Source organism: Indicator indicator, chromosome 37 (genome assembly GCF_027791375.1).
Source record: "Indicator indicator isolate 239-I01 chromosome 37, UM_Iind_1.1, whole genome shotgun sequence".
In the NCBI taxonomy this organism is placed as follows: Eukaryota; Metazoa; Chordata; class Aves; order Piciformes; family Indicatoridae; genus Indicator; species Indicator indicator.
This window is the reverse complement of record NC_072046.1, coordinates 3939734-3960409: the sequence shown is the minus strand read 5'-3', so window position 1 is coordinate 3960409 and position 20676 is coordinate 3939734. Positions and strand designations below refer to the sequence as shown.

The window sequence follows — 20676 nt, the reverse complement described above, 5'->3', positions numbered from 1 at the left end:
GGCTGGCACACAGGACAGGGGCAGGCTGGCATACAGCTCAGCAGGGCAATGCCAGGTTAGCAGAGCTGAATTGAGGGTCCCCAGCAGGCTGGTGTCCCCTTGACAGCACAGCCAGGGTGAGGCCAGCCACACAGCTCCTTGCACATGTGGGACCCCCTGGGCCCCTCAGCCTGGGTTCAGCTGCAGGAGCTGGGGATCAGAGATCAAACTGGCATCTGACAAGGAAAAGGCTCCATTCTGTTTTCCTGAGCTTTTCCTCCTGGGATTATCAGGAATTTGAATGTGGAAGCACAAAGCAGCAGTCTGTGAAATGAGCTCCCAGGTCTCTCAGGATCCTGCTCCCCTCACCAGGGGATCTGCAGCACTGTGGCGCTCCAGGCCAGGGCACCTTCTATAAGGATTTCCTTAACCCTGCACTGGCTCCTGTCCTTGTTCTGGGGTCTCCTGTCTTAATGATCTTTTCTTTCCTTACCGGCCATCAAAATTCTCCCATTCAGCCTGGAGAAGAGAAGGCTCCAGGGAGACTTTAGAGCAGCCTTCCAGTACCTGAAGCGCTCCAGGAGAGCTGGGGAGGGACTTTGGACAAGGGCTGGGAGTGCCAGGATGAGAGACAATGGCTTTGAGCTGGGAGAGAGGAGATTGAGACTGGAGATGAGGAAGAAATTGTTTAGAGTGAGGCTGGGGAGACACTGGCACAGGTTGGCCAGGGAGGCTGTGGCTGTCCCCTCCCTGGAGGTGTTCAAGGCCAGGCTGGATGAGGCCTTGAGCAAGCTGGGCTGGGGGGAGGTGTCCCTGCCCATGGCAGGGGGTTGGAGCTGGATGAGCTTTAAGGTCCCTTCCAACCCAACCCATTCTGTGAACCTATGAATATTCTCCCAGCATTTCTCCCCAGTGCACACCAGTTGGGACCTGCTGTGGTCTCTGGTGCACACCCACGAAGAACCTCTGTGTTGCACTGAGCCTTCACCTCCTGTGGATGGCCTATGAATGCAAGCAGCAAAGCATTGCTCAGGGCTGCACCATCAGCTTCAGGGGAGGATGAAGCACTGCCCTCAGCAACACACAGGAGAGAGGAGCCTTGTGCCAGAGCTGAGAGGCAGAACACTTAGATCCAAGTACCACAGGGCAGACCCCTTCAGCTTCTGCCCTGCACAGAGTCAGGGGCAACAAGAGCCAAAGGGAATGGGGCAGCTCCAAACCCAGGGATACAGACAGACAGGCAGACATCTACTGACATCAGTGTGCTACCAAAACATCTTCCATGCAGAACAGGCTTTGTAAGGAACTTTCTGGGAGTGGATTTTGGGGTGATTTCAAGTTTATGGAAAAGACAGAAAAAGCCTGGACAGGATCATTCACAGGGAAAATGAATTTCTGTGGATGGGAAATATCCAGAGGGGGGAAAGTAACTCCCCTGAGTCACAGAATGTCTGCAATCAAGGGCAAGGTGGAAGCTGAGAAGCTCTTTGGATGCTGTGCAGCAGAATCAGAATCGTTTGGGTTCAATGATCAGTCAGAGGAAATTGCTCCTCATGCCCAGCCTAAGGCTCCCCTGGGGCAACTGGAAGCTCTTTCCTCTTGTTCTGTTACTTGCTCCTTGGGAGCAGAGCCCAACCCCCACCTGGCTCTAACCTCCTCTCAGCTGTAGAGAGCAATGAGGTCTCCTCTCAGCCTCCTCCACACTAAACACCCCCAGCTCCCTCAGCTGCTCCTCCCCAGCCCTCCTCTCCAGACCCTTCCCCAGCTCTGTTGCCCTTCTCTGGACCTGCTCCAGCCTCTCAATGTCCTTCTTGCAGTGAGGAGCCCAAAACTGACCCCAGGATTCAAGCTGTGGCCTCCCCAGTGCCCAGTCCAGGGGCACAATCCCTGCCCTGCTCCTGCTGCCCACACCATTGCTGCTCCAGCCCAGGCTGCTGGAGGCCTTCTTGCCCCCTGGGCACTGCTGCCTCATCTCCAGCTGCTGTCACCCAGCACCCCCAGGTCCTATTCTGCTGGGCAGTTTCCAGCTACTCTGCCCCCAGCCTGGAGCATTCCTGGGGTTGTTGTGACCCAAGTGCAGGGCCCAGCCCTTGGCCCTATTGGTTGAATCTCATACAGTTGGCTTCAGATCATGGATCCAGCCTGGACAGGTCCCTCTGCAGACCCTTCCTACTCTCCAGCAGAGCAACACTGCCACCCAATTTGGTGTCAACTGCAAACTCCCTGGGGGTGCCCTGATCCCCTTATCCAACTCATTGATAAAGACATTAAACAGGACTGGCCCAGCACTGAGCCCTGGACACCACCAGTGACCAGCCTGCACTGGGTTTAACTCCATTCTCCACCACCCCCTGGGCCTGGCCCTGCAGCAAAGCTCTCAGCAAAGCTCAAAGCCATCACTGCTGCTCTGTACTTAGGAAAATTCATTCATCACAGGGACTGGGACCTCACCTTCCACCTGCACATGAGGACCAACCTCCTGGCACAGTGTGTCACAAGAAGGGACAGCCCTGCATGGCTCCATGCCACAGCCACACCGGTGACCACCTTCTGGCACAGGCTGTGGCCATCCCTGGAGATGAACTGAGTGTGCAGCTGCTGCTGCTCAGCCAAACATCATCTCCATGCAGAGGAGACCCAGGCCACGAGGCAGCAGAACTCACGGACCTGGACAAGGGTGTGAAGGTCCCAGAGTACAACACAACATTTGGCCATGGCTGCAGGGACCACAGCTCTGCTCCTGGGGGAGCTGCAGGCTCAGGTCCACCAACAAGCAGCACATCCCCTGCCAGAGGGTAACCAGAACATCCTGTTCACTGAAAAACCCAAGGGAGGAGGACAGCAAAGTCTGCCCCATGCCGAAACCATCCCACAGCAGCAAGGAGCACAGACTGGGTGCCTTTAAATCCTGCTCCTGAGGCATTTTTGCCAGGCTATCAACACAGCATTTACACAACAGTGCTAATGTCAGGCTGCAGAAAACAAAATGTCATCTTCCCAGCAATGATATTTGAGGTCTCCTCTGGCACAGAGGAACTGAATGGCAAACCCTGCAGGAGCAGGAGACCCTGAGCTCCTTCCCACGCTGATGCAGAGAGGTGGGGGTCTGCCCAGCTCCCCCATTTACAGGAGGGCTGAGTGCACCTCTTGCAAACATCTCTCAAGACCTGCTGCAGGCACCTGCACAATGTGCACAGCACAGCAGGATTGATCCACAGGAACCAGGCACATCACAACCCCCCCGAGAGCAAACAGCTCCTCTCCAAAGGAACCTCCTAGCTGGCAATGGTGTGCCAGGGATAAAGGATTCCTGAATTATTAACAACTCACCAAGAAGAAGGGAGGAGCTGCAATGGGACTGGAGCTAAGCTCCAGGCAGGAACACTTCATGCTAATGGCATAAACCCCAAAGCTGCTCTGACAGGAGAGTGATTCCCAGGCAGAATACCTGGTAGGAAATCAGCTGTGCTGCCACAGAAACACAGAAGAAATTGCTCCTCATGTCCAACCTAAACCTTCCCTGGGGCAACTTGAGACTCTTTCCTCTCATGCTATTGCTTGATCCTTGGGAGCAAAGACCAACCCCCACCTGGCTCCAACCTCCTTTCAGGGAGCTGTAAAGAGCAATGAGGTCTCCTCTCACCCTCTTGTCCACACTGAATACCTCCAGGTCCCTCAACTGCTTCTCCCCTGTTCTCCAGACCCTTCCCCAGCCTTGTTACCCTTCTCTGGACCTGCCCCAACCCCTCAGTGTCTTTCTTGGAGTGAAAGCCCAAAACTGAATTCAAAGTGTGGCCTCACCAGTGCCAAGTCCAGGGGCACAACCCCTGCCCTACCCTCCCTCTGTGGCCCAGGCAAACAAGGTGGAGCTATGGCTGCCTGCCCAGTGACACGAAGGATCAGTTGTATCATGTCGTAATGCCGTCAGGGGGGACTCACAGCATCTGTGCAGGGCTGGCAGATGTGACACAGGGTCCCTGGGAGACGTCTGCCCTCGGAGCAGCAGCTGGAGGCCACAAACACCCAGGGGCACCTCCGGCAGCACCGAGCGAGCGTCTGCAGAGAGCAACCGAACCGTGCCTGGGGTGAGCCCCGCACGGCCCCAGCCACGACCTCAGGGCTCGCTGCTCCCAGCCTGTTTCTGAACATAGCATCAGACACTGCCAACACCTGACGGCTCTGGGCGGTGACTTCCCAAGGACCGAGCAGCAGGCGAGCAGCGCCGCAGCCGACCCCATCCCTGCCAGCTCCGGCTGAGCACCGCAGCCCGCAGCGCCGTGCGGGGATCCGCTGGAAGCTGAGCTGAAGGATTCTGCGCTCCCGGACACTCAGCAGAGGCTGGGACGGCTGCCTGCCGCTGCCTGCTCTGACTCATGCCCAGACCTCCACACGCCTGGAGGCAGCGGCGAGGGCAAGTGTCCGGCGGCAGCGGAGGGGACGCGGCAGGAGCCGAGCCCCGCGGCACCCCCTGGCTCCGCCGGCACTGCCCCGCCTGGGCACCGCCCCGCATTCCCCAGTCTGTGCAGGCAGCGGGACGCTCAGGTAACCTGAGAGATGAAGACACAGACAAGATTGTCACCGATTGTCACCGCTGCCTCGGTGACTGCCTCCAGTTCCCGGCGCTGAGGCTCGGGGACACCCTGCTCTGGGAGCAGGAGCAGTGCTGTCCGTGTCCATGCAGCTGCTTTCGGCCTTAGCTCCACCCAAACAGCTCTTTATTCCAAGCCCACCCCGCTGAACCCATCTCACTTCTCCCTTCCTTGCAGCTGCAGGACACCACACACCACTGACTGCCCTCTCAGAATGGTGAGGGCTGGAAGGGACCTCTGGAGATCATCCAGGCCAACCCCCCCTGCCAAGGCAGGCTCACCTAGAGCAGGTCACACAGGAGCACATCCAGCTTGGTTTTGAACACCTCCACAGATGAAGACTTCACCACCTCTCTGGGCAGCCTGCTCCAGGGCTCTGTCACCCTTCAATTAAAGAAGTTTCTCCTCATGTTTGGGTGGAACTCCTTATATTCCAGTTTGTGCCACTTACCCCTTGTCCTGTCCCTGGGCACCACTGAACAAAGCCTGGCCCCATCCTCCTGCCATCCACCTTCTAAGTATTGATCAGCACTGATGAGATTCTCCCCTCAGGCTGCTCTTTCCAAACTAAAAAGAGCCAGTACCCCCTGCTCTGGGGCCAAAACCGTGGTGAGGGGCAGCAGGGGACAGCCCCATGCTGAGTCTGATCTTGAATGCCTCCAGGGATGGAGCCTCCACCACATCCCTGAGCAGCCTGTTCTAGTGTCTCACCACCCTCACTGTGCAGAACTTCCTCCTGATGTCCAACCTAAATCTCTCCTGCTCCAGTTTCAAAGCATTGCCCCCTTGGCACCCAAGAGCAATGGACACGTGGAGGAGCAGGCTTAGTTTCTAACCAACTCTTTATTATGCTAAACAAGGTCAAAGAGATCAAAATTCCAAGTCGTGGCTCTAAGACAAAGCATACAAACATCCCTCTCCCCCCTCACATTTTCTCTTGCTGGAAGAAGCAGCCTCTCATCACTCAGGCTGAAGCAATCCACTGGATTTCACAGATTATTGAAGAATTTATTTTTTTTCCCAAACCAGAGAACAACATCACAAACCTGAGTGCCCTTCAGTATTTTTTTTTCTTTTGTGTCCCAAACTCTCTTCTGAAGGTTTGTTCTGGGGTGGCCTGCATGGAGCCAAAGCAAAGAGCATTGGAAGTGCAGGAATTGTTTCTGAGGAAGGAAAACCTGACCCCTGTGCTCTGAAACCAAACAGTTGTGGGTAGGGGTGTGTGGAGCTCCACCAGACACCCACCACCACCAAGGGACACCCAGCCCCAAAGCAAATCTGCAGGTCACACCCCAGTGAAATGGAAACAGAAAACCAGGAGCAGAAACCAGTCCCATTGCTGTGCTCTGGGAATGGATTTGGGCTGGGATGGGAATGCTCTGCACGCTCTGCTGACTGATGGGGCATGGTCTGGTAGGGGCACAGCTCACAGGGCTGGCCCAGGACAGCAGCTCCAGGTGGGCAATGGTTTGGTCATTAGCTGGGAAGGGTTAATACAAATGAGGGGGAAGCAGCCATCAGGGACCAGCCTTATTTTAAGCTGTTAACACAAAATCGTGGAGAGCAGCAACGGGAAAGGATTTCCACTCCTTGCCTTTCAGCTGGGGAAAGGCTGTGCTGAACCCACCATCAAGAGTTAAAAGCAACACAACCCTTGTTGGAAGCTGAGAACAACCCAGCCACAGTGTCAAGATAATGAGGGGATTGTAGGCACCATCCCTGTTTATCTCCAGGCTCCAAATGTCTTTCCCCAGTACTTTCAGACAAGATGTTTTCCCCACAGCTTCTCCAGCATCCTGCTGGCAAAGCCCCTCTGCCCATCTTGAGGCAGCAAGCTCCTCTCCAGTCCCCTCTTTAATTAGAGGAGCACTGTTAATGAGCTCTCTCCTGCCCTACACGGCTCCTCCTGTCTCGCTGGCTCCTGTCCCTGCTCACAGCTCCACTCAGGCTTTCAAAGCTGCTGCATTCTTGCTGTGTTGCTTCCTTACAGCCATCACCCTGAAACTCCTCAGCACAATCTCAGGCATTGGTCCTCTCCTGGAGCAGCAGCCAGGAGTCACAGCTCCACAAAAAGCCACACAGCAAGTTCCTTCCAAAGATCCCTGCAGGAGCTGAGCTGGAGGAGCTCTCACTGAGCATTGTCTGCGGGCAGGCTTCCGCCTCACTGCCATGGAGCTGAGGGATAGCTGGGATCTATGCCTGGAATGCCTGGTGTCCCAGAGAGAAAAAGACCAAAAACAGTCAGCAAAACACCTACTGCTTGCGGAGAGAGGAACTGCAAGCTCTGCTGCAGTTTAAACTGAAGGTAGAGCCCAGGCTTGGGTGTGCTGTGGGACAGGAAGGGTCCTCCACAGAGCCTTGCTCCTCAATCCCACTCCTGGGCCAGGGCACTAAGGATGGAGGTAGCCTCAAAACAGAGCAGCCCTGCGTGGAAACAGGCTCCCAGAATATATGAAAACCTAACAAACAGGAAAAAAAAAAGAAAAGAGAGAGCAGAGCGAGGTCCTGAACACAGCATAAACAGTAGCAAAGAGCAGCCACATTTATCAGCGCGGCGAGGAGCAGCGCAGAGCCCCGCCAGGAAGACAGCGCCCAGGGCAGGGCCGGCCCCGCGCTCGCCTGCTGCTCATTAGAGATTCAAGTGCAAGGCCAAAGCCACCCCGCGCCAGCCCGGGCTGGTCTCCCGAGCAGAAACCTACGGCACACACACGGCCCTGTCTGAACTGAGAGCCTCAGCCACGGGGGAGGGGAGGGGGTGAGGGCTAAGGCAGCGTCGTTGATATTCGGAGCCTTGCAGACAGCTCCTGCGCCCCGCCCGGGGGAGGGAGGTTTGCTCCCCGGGTGGAAGGCAAGGAGAAGCAGAATCACCACGACTCCATCCAATCTAATTACTTTGGAAAAGACAGAAATCTCCTCCAAAAGGTATGGTAACGAACTCGTGGCCCGGAGGAGCAGGGCGTTATATAAGCACAGAGCTCACACCCATCCGTTCCTATAGCTATCACACAGCCACGGGAGCTGCCGCGGCCATCGCCTCCTCTCGGGATGCTTTACAAGGGGTTGAGCTCTCTCTTCCCTCCTGTTGCATAAAGCCTGGAGGGAGGTCTGAGCCTTCCCCCCTGTTAGGGCTGGCCCTCTGGCTCCCAACACAAGAACTCACACATAGGACCATTTTTCCTCTGAGTAATTTTCCACAGGGGGGAAGAAACCCTGCAGCCCACAGTCGCTCCAGCACGGCAGCTCCAGCTGAGGAGCAGAGCCTCAGTCACCCTCAGAAAGGACAGAGTCAAGAGCACCACTGACAGATGTTCCCCAAGCCTTTCCCTGCTCTGCTGCCCGGAGAAGCAGAGGCTCCTCTGTGCTGTCTGCATGCTGAAGGCACTTTGGGAACGCAGCATTGAGAGTTTTGACGTTGAGGAGGAGGAAGAATTATGATGAAACACTAAGGGCTCCCCCACTGCCTTCTCCTTGGGCATGTAAAAAACAAGAGCGAGGGCAGAGATCCAGTGTACAGGTACAAAAGATTGTGCATAAGAAATGTACCAGAAGACTGTACATACAGCATAAACCCTTCAATGAGAACGATTTAAATAGACCCTAGTGGTCTCCTGACTGGGAAGACAGAAGAAGAAAGTCCTCTAAACCCTAGGATCTGAGTCCAGACCCCTCTGGAGGGGGTAGAATCACGAGCCAACGGTATCCCTGAAGATCAGCAGAGTCCAAAGTTCACTGGATGGAAGCCATTATTCAAGGGGGTGCTGGTTATGACAAACTAGGAGAGAAAACAATGCTGCCCAAACCCAGTCAAATCCAGACAGAGCTCTTCCCATCTCCTGACTTGCTGCTGGCGCTGCTCTTGTTGGAGCCTGCTTTGGCTTTCTTCTCTCGGGTACCGCCGGGGTTGTTTTGGTTGTTGTAAGCCTGGATGGCTAGGTCCAGGCGCTCCTGAGCCACTTTGATTTCCCTCTGCAGGTTCTCCAGGTCGGCAGGAATGTTCTCCTCGTTGCTGCCGTACTGCTGCTCCTGGGCGATGTTGGCCTTGTTCTGCTTGTAGGCCATCTTGGCGTTGGACAGCTCCGTGTACTGCAGCTGCTCCGGCTTCACCGCGATGTTGTAGCCGGGAGGAGCGGACGGCGTGTTCCAGGTGAAGGGGTAGCTGTAGGGGCCAGAGTCTTCCAGCTCCCTCCTCTTGTTGTTCAGGGTGTCCCGGATGGTGCCGAACCCCAAGTGGAGCATCTCCCAGACGTTCAGGAGCAAGCACAGGCAGCTGACCCCGTACATGATCAGCAGGAAGATGGTCTTCTCGGTGGGTCTGGAGATGAAGCAGTCGATCTTGTGCGGGCAGGGCGTCCTGCTGCAGACGAAGATGGGGCTGACCTGGAAGCCGTATAGGAAGTACTGACCCACCAGGAAGCTGATCTCAAAGGTAGTCCTGGCCAGCAGCTGCAGGACGTAGATCTTCATCAGCCCATCCTCCCGGATCCGCCGCCGGCCGTCGTGCTTAGCTTTGGCGGTGGCCTGCTGCTCTTTGTTCTCCCTTTCGCTCTCCAGCTCCATCTCTGGGTACATCATGGGGTCCTCCTCATGGTCCTCCTCGGCCTCCTCCAAGCCCCGGTGCTGTTTCCAGCGCATGGAGAAGCCTTTGCTGCGGATCCTCCTGTCGGCCTCGCCATGCTCCACCATCCGCGCGATCTTGTGAATGGCGTAGCCTAGATACATGACGGAGGGGGTGGCCACCAGGATGATCTGGAAGACCCAAAACCTGACGTGGGACAGAGGAGCAAAAGCATCGTAGCAGACGTTCTCGCAGCCTGGCTGCTCCGTGTTGCACACAAACTTGCTCTGCTCGTCGTAGTAAATGGATTCCCCTCCCACCGCCGTCAGGACGATGCGGAACACGATCAGCGCCGTCAGCCAGATCTTGCCCACGAAGGTCGAGTGGTTGTGGATCTCCTCTAGCAGACGGGTCAGGAAACTCCAACTCATGGTGCTCAAATGATTTTACCTAAATAAAAACAAACAACACCCCCGCCCCCACCACACACACACACACAATATTTATGAGTTTATCAGCTGGAGCCTGCACAATGTGAAGATCAGAATCACAGAACGGGTTGGGTTGGAAGGGACCTTCAAGAGCATCCAGTTCCAACCCCCTGCCATGGGCAGGGACACCTCCCACCAGCCCAGGCTGCTCAAGGCCTCATCCAGCCTGGCCTTCAACACCTCCAGGGAGGGGACAGCCACAGTCTCCCTGGGTAACCTGTTCCAGGGTCTCACCACCCTCACTCTCAACAATTTCTTCCTCCTCTCCAGTCTCAATCTCCCCTCTCCCAGCTCAAAGCCATTGTCCCTCATCCTGGCACTCCCAGCCCTTGTCAAAAGTCCCTCCCCAGCTCTCCTGGAGCCCCTTCAAGTACTGGAAGGTTGCTCTGAGCCCTCCCTGGAGCCTTCTCTTCTCCAGGCTGAACATCCCCAACTCTCTCAGCCTGTCCCCATACCAGAGGTTCTCCAGCCCTCTGATCATCTTTGTGTTCTTCTCTGGACCCTCTCTAGCAGCTCCAGGTCCTTCTTGTGCACCAGAACTGGAGGCAGTGCTGCAGGTGGGGTAACAACAGAGCAGAGGGCAGAATCCCCTCCCTGTGCTGCTGCTCTCCCTGCTCTGGATGCAGCTCAGCACACAGCTGGCTCTGGGCTGCCAGGGACCATTGCTGGCTCCTGGGGAGTTTGTCACCAACTGACACCCCCAAGACCTTCTCCTGCAGAATGCTCTGGAGCCACTCCTCGCTCAGCCTGGATCTGTGCTTGGGACTGGCTCATGAATAGAGTCAGAAAGCTCTGGAAGTCTACACCAACCACGTTTGGAGCCTCACCTGCTATCGGGAAACTCCAGTGGCTAGAGTCTGCTTGAAGATCCTACGTCTCCTCCGCAGGCTTTTGAGAAGTCTGTGACAAAACAGAGGAGCAGTTCACTGCCATTTCAGAAACCAAATGTCCTGAGCAGAAGGGAAAGATGTGGCTGCTCTGCATTTTCAGTTAAAAACATTCACATCAAAGCTGAAGCCTCCAAAGCACAGCAGATCAAAAGCTAAGCTCCTGTGTAATTTTATGGCCACTGCTGGCTACATCCCACTGCCAGCAGTGAGATTCACTTTGACTGCACAGAGGTGGTCAAGCCCTGTTCAAGCCTGCACCAGCCATGGTCCAGAGAGGAAATGTTCCTTCCATGGGGCAGCACCAACTGTATAGAAACAGAAAGGAGTGCCCCAGCCCCAACCTAAGCAGCAAACAACTGCTGTTAGCTTTGATTCCAAGACAGGACAACCTGAGTGACCCAAGCTGCCCTGCAGGGCTCACCTACAGACAGGGTTTGAACAAAGGAATCATAGAATTATTTTGGTTGAAAAAGACCTCCAGTCCAACCATCAACCCAACCCCACCATGGCCATTAAACCACATCCCAAAGTGCCATGGCCACACATTTCTTGAACACCTCCAGGGATGGGGACTCCACCACCTCCCTGGGCAGCCTGTGCCAATCCCTGACTTCTAAGCTGATGTTCCAACTCTTCTGTAGATTTGGGTTCAGAGAGGCTAAAAATCCTCTTCCAGGGCCAGAAGAAACTTTTCTATCTATTTTGTGATGTTTTTTGGGAGAGCAAAGGAAATTCCAGTTTTAAAAAGTTCCCTGTTAGGAATTTTAGAAGACAGGAGATAGAAATTGATAGGAATTTGCAATCCTAAGAGTAAAACCCAACCAGCAGTGGACACTCAGGGCTGGCACCACTGTGAAGTGTCACAATGAACAAAACCAACAATTGTATCCTGGGCTGCAGCAGGAGAAGTGTGGCCAGCAGGGCCAGGGAGGGGATTCTCCCCCTCTGCTCCACTCTGCTGAGACCACACCTGGAGCTCTGTGTCCAGTTCTGGAGCCTCTGTTCCAGGAAGGATCTGGAGGTGCTGGAAGGTGTCCAGAGAAGGGCCATGAGGATGAGCAGAGGGCTGGAGCTGCTCTGGAGACAGCCTGAGAGAGTTGGGGTTGTGCAGTCTGGAGAGGAGAAGGCTCCAAGGAGACCTTCTTGTGGCCTTCCAGGATCTGAAGGGGGCTACAAGAAAGCTGGGGAGGGACTTTTTAGAGTGTCAGGGAGTGACAGGACTGGGGGGGGTGGAGCAAAACTGGAAGTGGGGAGATTCAGATTGGATGTCAGGAAGAAGTTCTTCCCCTGAGGGTGGTGAGACACTGGCACAGGTTGCCCAGGGAGGTGGTGGAAGCCTCATCCCTGGAGGTTTTGAAGGCCAGGCTGGATGTGGCTGTGAGCAACCTGCTCTGGTGTGAGGTGTCCCTGGCCATGGCAGGGGGGTAGGAACTGGCTGAGCCTTGAGGTCCCTTCCAGCCCTGACAATTCTGTGATTTCTAATGTTATGGTCCCTCCTGGAGCTGGAAAGAGTGAAACTGGTAAAATACTGAGCACAGGAAGGATGTGTGGCATTGGCACAGCACAGGGCACAAGCCACCTCTCACCCTCTGATGATGTGCCCATCAATTTCTCAAACATTGCTAACAGAATTTTTCCACAGCACAACAACCATTTGCTGAAAGAGCCCAAAAGCAGAATTGGACCAATCCCTGGTGCTCTGATCTGAGAAGTGATTTAATTCTTAACCTAGAGAAATGTCAGGAGCCTGGAAGAAAACTGCATTTGCAACTATTCAACTTCTTCCACCTATCTAATAAATGCAATTTAATGCAAAGTGATAATGAGAAAATAATGCAATTGGAGGGGATGTGATGAATGCAGAGTTAAGGGCTACAAAGGTAATTCCTCCCTCCCCCCTCCTGGGACAATTCAGTGCTTCTTGGAAAAGCCAACAACACAGGCATGATGTGGAGGGGCTGTGAGGGACAGCTGATTTATTACTTCATGACAGTGTGAGAAAAAAAATAGCACAAGAGAGGATTAAAAAAGCCCAAATTAGGTGGATTAAAGTAACAAAGATCTTGACAGATGATTCCCACATTAGAACCAAGATCAATTGCAGGTAATTACAGCAAGTTCTGCAGAGCCCAGGAACAGGCCTGCAAATGAGGTTGTGTTTTCCCAGACTCAACCAGAAAATGGCTGCTGACAGATCTGCAAATGGCACAGAAGTTTGCAGGCTGACAGACAGAGAGAGAGTTATCAGTGAAGCAGAAAAACTCTCCAGATTGCTGAAGAGGCTGAGGCCACCAAAGCAAACCCACTGCTGGAAACAAGCAAAGCCATGCAGCTAAGAAAAGCCCAGCAGGGTGCTTTAAAGGAGAGAGCAGCTCCTGTGGAGATGAGTTACTGGGGAAGGGAGTGAGGGTGCTGAGGGATGAGCATCTCAAGAGAGCTGGGGGTCCACAGAGATGGTTCATGTGAGCTGTGTCCTGGCCAGACTGCAGCCAGGAGGGTGGCCCTTACCTCCTTGTTAGCAAGGCAGCACTCAGTGCCTGTGTCTGCATCCTTCAGGAGTTGCTTAAACATCAGAGAGGGAATGTGTAGGTCTTGAAATCAGTTGAAGATCAGGGAAGATGCCTAAAAGTGAGAGATTTGGAAAGTTCAATTTGTGTAGCTGGGAAATTCGGGAAGAAAATGATGGATTCTCAGTGGATCAGTCTAGTGGCTGCCAGCTGTGCATGCAACCAACCCAAGGGTTTACAGAGCTTTGCTCTCCATGCAACCACAGCAGGACTGGCTGCAAGAACCCATTTTTAACAGGCAAAAAGCCCAGATGGTTCCAGCTCCCATGCAGTGCCTTACTGCAGCAGGAGCTTCATGCTCTGAACCCCACTTCAGGAAGGTACCGGAGTGCAGCTCTGCGAATAGGACAAGACAGTGCCCCCCACTCCCACCTGCCTGGCACGGCCCAGCAGCTCTCTCCAAATGCATGGCAGAGCAGTCTGGAGGTCTCTGCATGCCTGAAGCCTCCAGGACACTGAACAGAAAGGGCAGCCCCACATCTGGAGCTGGGGATCACACAGGCAAGAGCCACAGCACCCCCACTGCCATCAGCCAGCACAGCCACCCAGCACGGGCACCGACAGCACACACGTGTGGCCAGCTGGCATGCCTGAGGTGCCACTGCAAACAGCACCAAGCCCAAAGGAGGTGAAGAAAGGGTCAATTTTCACTCATGGAAATAATACTGGGGCCAAACTCTTTTCTACAAGTCAACTGCTAAGTAAATCTGAAAGTAATTAATCCTGCTGCCAGGGTGGATCTGGAGCCCAGGCAGGAGGCAGCCTCCCGCTCGCAGAGGCTGTCGATGCTTGTTCCTCAGCACTACCACCCCAGGACTGGCATCAGTGCTGGGTGCACTGACACAGGGGACACTGAGTGCACTCTGAGATCAGCTTCTACCTCGCCAGCCAAGGAACCCTTCTGAGGTGTCTGTCGGCTTCTCACAGCAGCTGCCCGCTGACAGAGCTCAGGTCTGCAGAGCCCAGGTCTGTAGAGCCCAGGTCTGTAGAGCCCAGGTCTGTAGAGCCCAGGTCTGTAGAGCTCAGGTCTGCAGAGCCCAGGTCTGTAGAGCTCAGGTCTGTAGAGCTCAGGTCTGCAGAGCCCAGGTCTGTAGAGCTCAGGTCTGTAGAGCTCAGGTCTGTAGAGCTCAGGTCTGTAGAGCTCAGGTCTGCAGAGCCCAGGTCTGTAGAGCTCAGGTCTGTAGAGCTCAGGTCTGTAGAGCTCAGGTCTGTAGAGCTCAGGTCTGCAGAGCTCAGGTCTGTAGAGCTCAGGTCTGTAGAGCTCAGGTCTGCAGAGCCCAGGTCTGTAGAGCTCAGGTCTGTAGAGCTCAGGTCTGCAGAGCTCAGGTCTGTAGAGCCCAGGTCTGTAGAGCCCAGGTCTGTAGAGCTCAGGTCTGTAGAGCCCAGGTCTGTAGAGCCCAGGACTGTAGAGCCCAGGTCTGCAGAGCCCAGGTCTGCAGAGCCCAGGTCTGTAGAGCCCAGGTCTGTATAGCCCAGGTCTGTAGAACCCAGGTCTGTAGAGCCCAGGTCTGCAGAGCCCAGGTCTGCAGGTGCTTGGGTCCTACCCCAGCAGCTCTGGGGAGGACAGGATGTGTGGATCACCCCCCAGCACCTTGACAGCCAGCTGCTGGAGGGCCCAGCCTGGCTTTAACACATTCCAACACCCACATAAACAAAGAGTGAGACAAACCCACAGCCACTGACCACAGGCTCAGGCATCAAGGAGACAGAAGGTGGTTACCAGCCACATGTTGAACACCCACAACTGCTGCCAGTCGGAGAGCAGCAATGGGAAGCTGCTGAGGAGCTCTGATTCCTTCAACAAGGAAATGGCACTTCTTCCAAATTTAGTCTTAGTCCAGAGCACAGCTACTGACACAAACATGAAAGGATCCACCAACAGGCCAAGAACTCTCTTGTCTTTAAGGAAACATCTTGTTTCAGGCAAGATGACCTTTCATGAAACCCTCCTTCACCAGGCATGTTCAGCCCATCCACACTGAACATCATACGAAGGCACAACAGTCACAGGCACAGAGTGCACTGAGCTGCAAGGGACCCTCCAAGGGCATCTTGTCCAAGCCCACTGCAGTCAGCAGGGACACCTCCAACTAGTGCAGCCTGCCCAGGGCCACATCAAGTCTGACCTTCAATATGTCCAGGGATGGAGCCTCCACCACCTCCCTGGGCAGCCTGGTCCAGTGTCTCCCCAACCTCACTGTGCAGAACTTCCTCCTGATGTCCAACCTAAATCTGCCCTGCTCCAGTTTCAAACCACTGCCTCTCATCCTATCCCCACAGGTCCTTCTGCACAGTCCCTCCCCAGCCTTCCTGCAGGTCCCCTTCAGATACTGAAATGCAGCTCTGAGGTCTCCTTGGAGCCTTCTCTTCTCCAGGCTGAACAGCCCCAACTCCCCCAAGTCTGTCCCCATAGTAGAGGTTCTCCAGCCCTCTGATCATCTCTGTGGCCTCCTCTGGACCTGCTCCATCAGGTCCATGTCTTTCTTGTGTTCGGGGTCCCATGGCTGGACACAGCAGTGCAGGTGAGGTCTGAGCAGAGCAGAGCAGAGGGGCAGGATCCTCTCCCTCCAGCTCTGGCCACACTGCTTTGGATGCAGCCCAGGCTGCCCTTGGCCTTTGTGCTGCCAGTGCCCATTGCTGGCTCCTGTCCAGCTTCTCCCCCACCAGCACCCCCAGGTCCTTTTCTGCAGGGCTGTTCTGGAAGGATTATGGCCTTGGAAATGGAAACCCTTCAGTTCCATGACACTGGCCAAGGTTAGAGGTCCGTTTCTGCCTCACCACCACACCCAGTGCTGGCCCCAGCCCTGTCGCAGTAACCTTCACCTCCTGGACACTTGGTGCCTCCCAGAAGAGTTCTGCAAACATTTAACTTGATACTTTTCTACTGTTTGAAAGCAAAGGCAATGGACACTGACACACAGCTGCAAAAGGCAAACTGTCAGCAGATTTAGCTCATTTAAGTCACACCAGGGAGTGCAATAGAGAGAGACTTTCATTTCTTGTCTTTGTCATCAGCTCATCCCAGCACTGCCACTGGAGCCTATCCACAGCGCTCATCCCCGACAGCGCCGGAGAGCTGCAGCCTCTGACACCCTGAAAGAGCAGAGAAGGATTTGGAGCAGCTACAGTGGAAATCAGCTTTAGGTGAAGGACTGACTGCAGGGAAGCTCTGGGGTTATGCTAACACTGCTGCTGCTCACATGCAGGCACGCTGCAAATGGGCTCCTCTTGAGAAGCCTCATCCAGCCCATGTGCAGAGTTGGACATGAGGGTCAGGAGGCTCTACAGAGGGATCTGGCCAGGTTGCATCCACGGGTTGAAGTCAATGTGATGAGATCCAGTAAGGGCAAGTGCTGGGTGCTGTACTTGGGTCACAAGAACCTTCCTGCAATGCAACAGGCTGGGGGCAGAGTGGCTGGAAATGCCCAGCAGAAAAGGACCTGGGGGTGCTGGGTGACAGCAGCTGAAGATGAGGCAGCAATGCCCAGGGGGGCAAGAAGGCCACCAGCAGCCTGGTGTGGCCTTGGTGTGGGCAGCAGGAGCAGGGCAGGGACTGTGCCCCTGGATTGGGCACTGGGGAGGCTGCACCTGAATCCTGGGTTCAGTTTTGTGTCCCTCACTCCAAGAAGGACATTGAGAGGCTGGAGCAGGTCCAAGAGAAGGGCAACGAAGCTGGGGAAGGGTCTGGAGAAGAGGGCTGGGGAGGAGCAGCTGAGGGAGCTGGGGGTGTTTAGTGTGGAGAAGAGGAGGCTGAGGGGAGACCTCATTGCTCTCTACAGCTCCTGAGAGGAGGCTGCAGTGAGGTGGAGGTCAATGTCCTCTGATACAGGATAGTGGAGGCTGAAGAACTGGGCATGAGCTGACATGACTCTGGCCCGGGCTGCATCAAGAGAAGGGTCCAGCAGGTGGAGGGAGCTGATGCTCCACTTCTAGCCACACCCGGAACAGTGCCCAGTCTGGGGTCCTCAGTACAAAAAAAGGACATGGACCTGTTAGAGTAGGATCAAAGGAGGCCACAAAAATGGCCAGAGGGCTGGAACCCCTCTGCTGTGAGGCCTGGCTGAGAGAGCTGGGATCGTTCAGACTGGGGAAGAAGAGGCTCCAGGGAGACTTTCTGGTGACCTTTCAGTGCTTCAAAGGGGCAGACCAGAGAGACAGACTTTACCAGGACCTGTTGTGACAGGAGCAGGGATGATGGTTTGAAGCTGACAGAGGCAGGTTTAGATTGACTGTAAGGAAGAAATTTTACACTGATAGTGGTAAGAGCCTGACCCAGGCTGCCCAGAGAGCTGGGAGCTGCCCTGTCCCTGGCACCATTGCAGGTCAGGTTGTGTGGGGCTGTGAGCAACCTGCTCTGGTTGGGGATGTCCCTGCTGGCTGCAGGGGTTGCCCTGGATGAGCTTTGAAGGTCCCTTCCCACCCAACCCATTCAGTGATTCTGACTGAAAGGACTCCACAATTACCTCTTCCCCATGGCTGTCAGCACTGAGAGGACAACAGCTCTGCTCACCCTTCCCATTCCACCTCATCATCCTGTCACAGCTGGACACCCCCTCCCCTGGTTCAGTGCAGAGCAGGCTGTGCCCCTCAGCTCCATACAGAGCTGTTCCTGGCACAGAGGAGGTGCACAGGGCAGCAGCACACTGCTGAGACCCAGCTCCTGGGGCAGCAGGCAGCTGAAGCTCTCAGAGCTAGAGCTGGGGATCACTCTGAATGCCACCAGCACCTCCTCAGACAGGGTTCATCCTCAGAAAAGATTAGCCTCAGACAAGGTTATCCTCAGATGCAGAAGGAAGGTTTTGTAGCCAAAAAGCAGACACTAAGGGGAATGCATCTACAGGATGACTTCACATTCCTCCCCCCCTTAAAGCCCTCCCTCCTGTGTCATGCTAATGAAATTTGATTAATTTATTACTGATTTATTGGTTTTGTTTTGGTTTTGAGCAGCTTAAAAGGCCGTGTGCTGAGCACAAAAAGGAGCAAGGCCAAGCACATGGCACTGCTGCTGATAATCCAGAGAGGTTTCATGCTGCATGAAAGTGAAATTGGGCCCAGAGGCTAATTAAAAGAGGATTTGAATTAGGATGAATGAATAATTAGCATTATTCATTCAAATCTCATTTACATTGAAATGTAAGAACTTGTTTGATTTACAGTTGCTTCTGAGGAGGCACAGGGTGAGGCTTGACTGCTGAAGGAAAAGAGGAAGTGGTGGCCAGGCCCAGCACCAGCAAGGTCCCAGCATGGCACAGATCCTGCTGGTGCCACCTTCCTGCACCAAGCAGCTGCTCCTGTGCCCATCCTCCTGAGCAACATGAGGGAAAGGACATGGGGATCTGCTCTGCTCTGGTGAGACCTCACCTGCAGAGGACAACAGCTCAGCTCACCCTTCCCATCCCACCTCATCATCCTGTCACAGCTGGACACCCCCTCCCCAGGCTCAGTGCACAGCAGGCTGTGGCCTCCAGCTGCCCACTGAGCTGTCCCTGGCACAGAGGAGATGCACAGGGCAGGTCCAGCTATGGAACCCCCAACACAAGAGAGACATGGACCTGATGGAGCAGGTCCAGAGGAGGCCACAGAGATGATCAGAGGGATGGAGAACCTCCCCTATAGGAACAGGCTGTGAGAGTTGGGATTGTTCAGCCTGGAGAAGAGAAGGCTCCAGGGAGACCTCAGAGCTGCACTTCAGTATCTGAAGGGGACCTGCAGGCAGGCTGGGGAGGGACTGCTCAGAAGGGGCTGTGGGGATAGGACAAGAAACAATGGTTTGAAACTGGAGCAGGGCAGGTTTGGGTTGGCCATCAGGAGGAAGTTCTGCACAGTGAGGCTGGGGAGACACTGGAACAGGCTGCCCAGGGAGGTGGTGGAGGCTCCATCCCTGGACACATTCAAGATCAGACTCGAGGTGGCTGTGAGCAGCCTGATGTAGTTGGAGGTGTCCCCGCTGACTGCAGTGGGCTTGGACAAGATGCCCTTGGAGGGTCCCTTCCAGCCCAATGCAATCTGTGAATCTCTTGGGAGAGCCTGATTCACTGCTTCCACCATTCATGAAGGAAGTAGGTTCAGTCACCACCAACCTCACTCCTATGCTTTTCAAGGCTGTTCACAGCCCTCTGCAGCTGCAAAGAGTGAAACCCCAACTGTACTGACTTGTCTCTCTCATGGAATGCCTCAGGTTGGAAGGGACCTCAGAGATCATCTACTCCAACCTCCCCACCATGGGCTGGGACACCTCTCAGCTAGACTCAGCTGCTCAAGGCCTCATCCAGCCTTTCCTTGAACACCTCCAGGGAGCAGGCATCCACAACCTCTCTGGGCAGCCTATTCCAGAGCCTCACCACCCTTGTACTGAAGAACTTCTTCCTAAGCTGCAGTCTAACCCTGCTCTCCCTCAGCTTCAAGCCATTCCCCCTTTATTTGGGGGTGATAACGTTGGGCACCTTCTGGACAGCACTCAGCTCTCTTTCCAGTAAATCCTCAGCCTTCTGGCAGGTCTCACGTGGCACAGAGCAGCGTTTTGAAGCAGCCACAGGATCAATGTCAATTTGGAAACCATTTCTGAACAGTGCCTTCACATCCCAGGCGTGCTAAGGAGGCTCTGCTGCTCCCCAGAGCCTACCAAGCCCTCGGTGAGTCATGAGACCGCGGATCCCGCGCCCGATGGAAACAGGACTCCAAACCAGGGGTAAGAGGTAGGGCTGGAATAAGAGCCTTGTGCTGTCAGAAAAATAAACCATGTCAACCCCAGGCCTGTTTGAAACCCAACAGACACACACACAGGCCCACCCAGCAGCCAAAGATAAACTGGGATGTGCAGATGGGAGCTGAACCCCAGCGTGCCCCGCAGGTGACGCCAGCATGGGAAGCCAAGCGCCAGTTTTAGCAACACTCCCCCGCAGTGACACGATTCAGATGAAACCACAGCGTGCTCCACGCTGGCCCAAGCCAGCCAGAACTCCCCCTGCAGCAACCACACTTCTGCAGGAGGCTTCACCTCCAGGCCAGGCACCCTGGAGCACCCAGATCCCAACGCTGGAGGAGCGGTGGCCAGCGGGGTGGCAGCACGAGGCCAGGACGAGCTGGGAGCCTGACTGGAGCTCACTTGAGAGCAGAAGCCTGCAGTCACCACTGCAGTCACTGAAAATGGAAGCTGGGCTCTAGAGCCTCTTGTCTCAGGAGAATCGAGGAGGATTGAGTCAGCAAGTGTGCAATGACACCAAGCTGAGTGGTGCTGTTGATACACCAGAGGCACAGGAGGGCATCCAGAGGGACCTGGACAGGCTGCAGAGGTGACCCCAGGAGAACCTCATGAGGTTCAACAAGAGCAAGTGCAGGGTTCTGCACCTGGGCTGGAACAATCCTCACTATCAATACAGACTGGGGGATGAGAGGTTAGAAAGCAGCCCTGAGGAAAAGGACTTGGGGGTGCTGGTGGCTGAGAAGCTGGCCAGGAGCAGGCAGTGTGAGCCTGCAGCACAGAAGGCCAAGGGCAGCCTGGATGCATCCAGAGCAGCATTGCCAGCAGAGCCAGAGAGGTGATTCTGACACTTTGCTCTACTCTGGGGAGACCTCACCTGGAGTACTGTGTACAGGTCTGGAGCC

General features: G+C 54.9%; 1 protein-coding gene across 1 annotated transcript; it reads right to left on the bottom strand.

The window, feature by feature from the left end:
- Positions 1–8368: 8368 nt before the first annotated feature.
- GJC1 (gap junction protein gamma 1) lies at positions 8369–9557 on the bottom strand. The gene has a single exon (XM_054396491.1). The coding sequence runs from the start codon at positions 9552–9554 to the stop codon at positions 8373–8375; it is 1182 nt and encodes a 393-aa protein (XP_054252466.1). The 5' UTR covers positions 9555–9557; the 3' UTR covers positions 8369–8372.
- Between the last annotated feature and the right edge of the window lie 11119 nt (positions 9558–20676).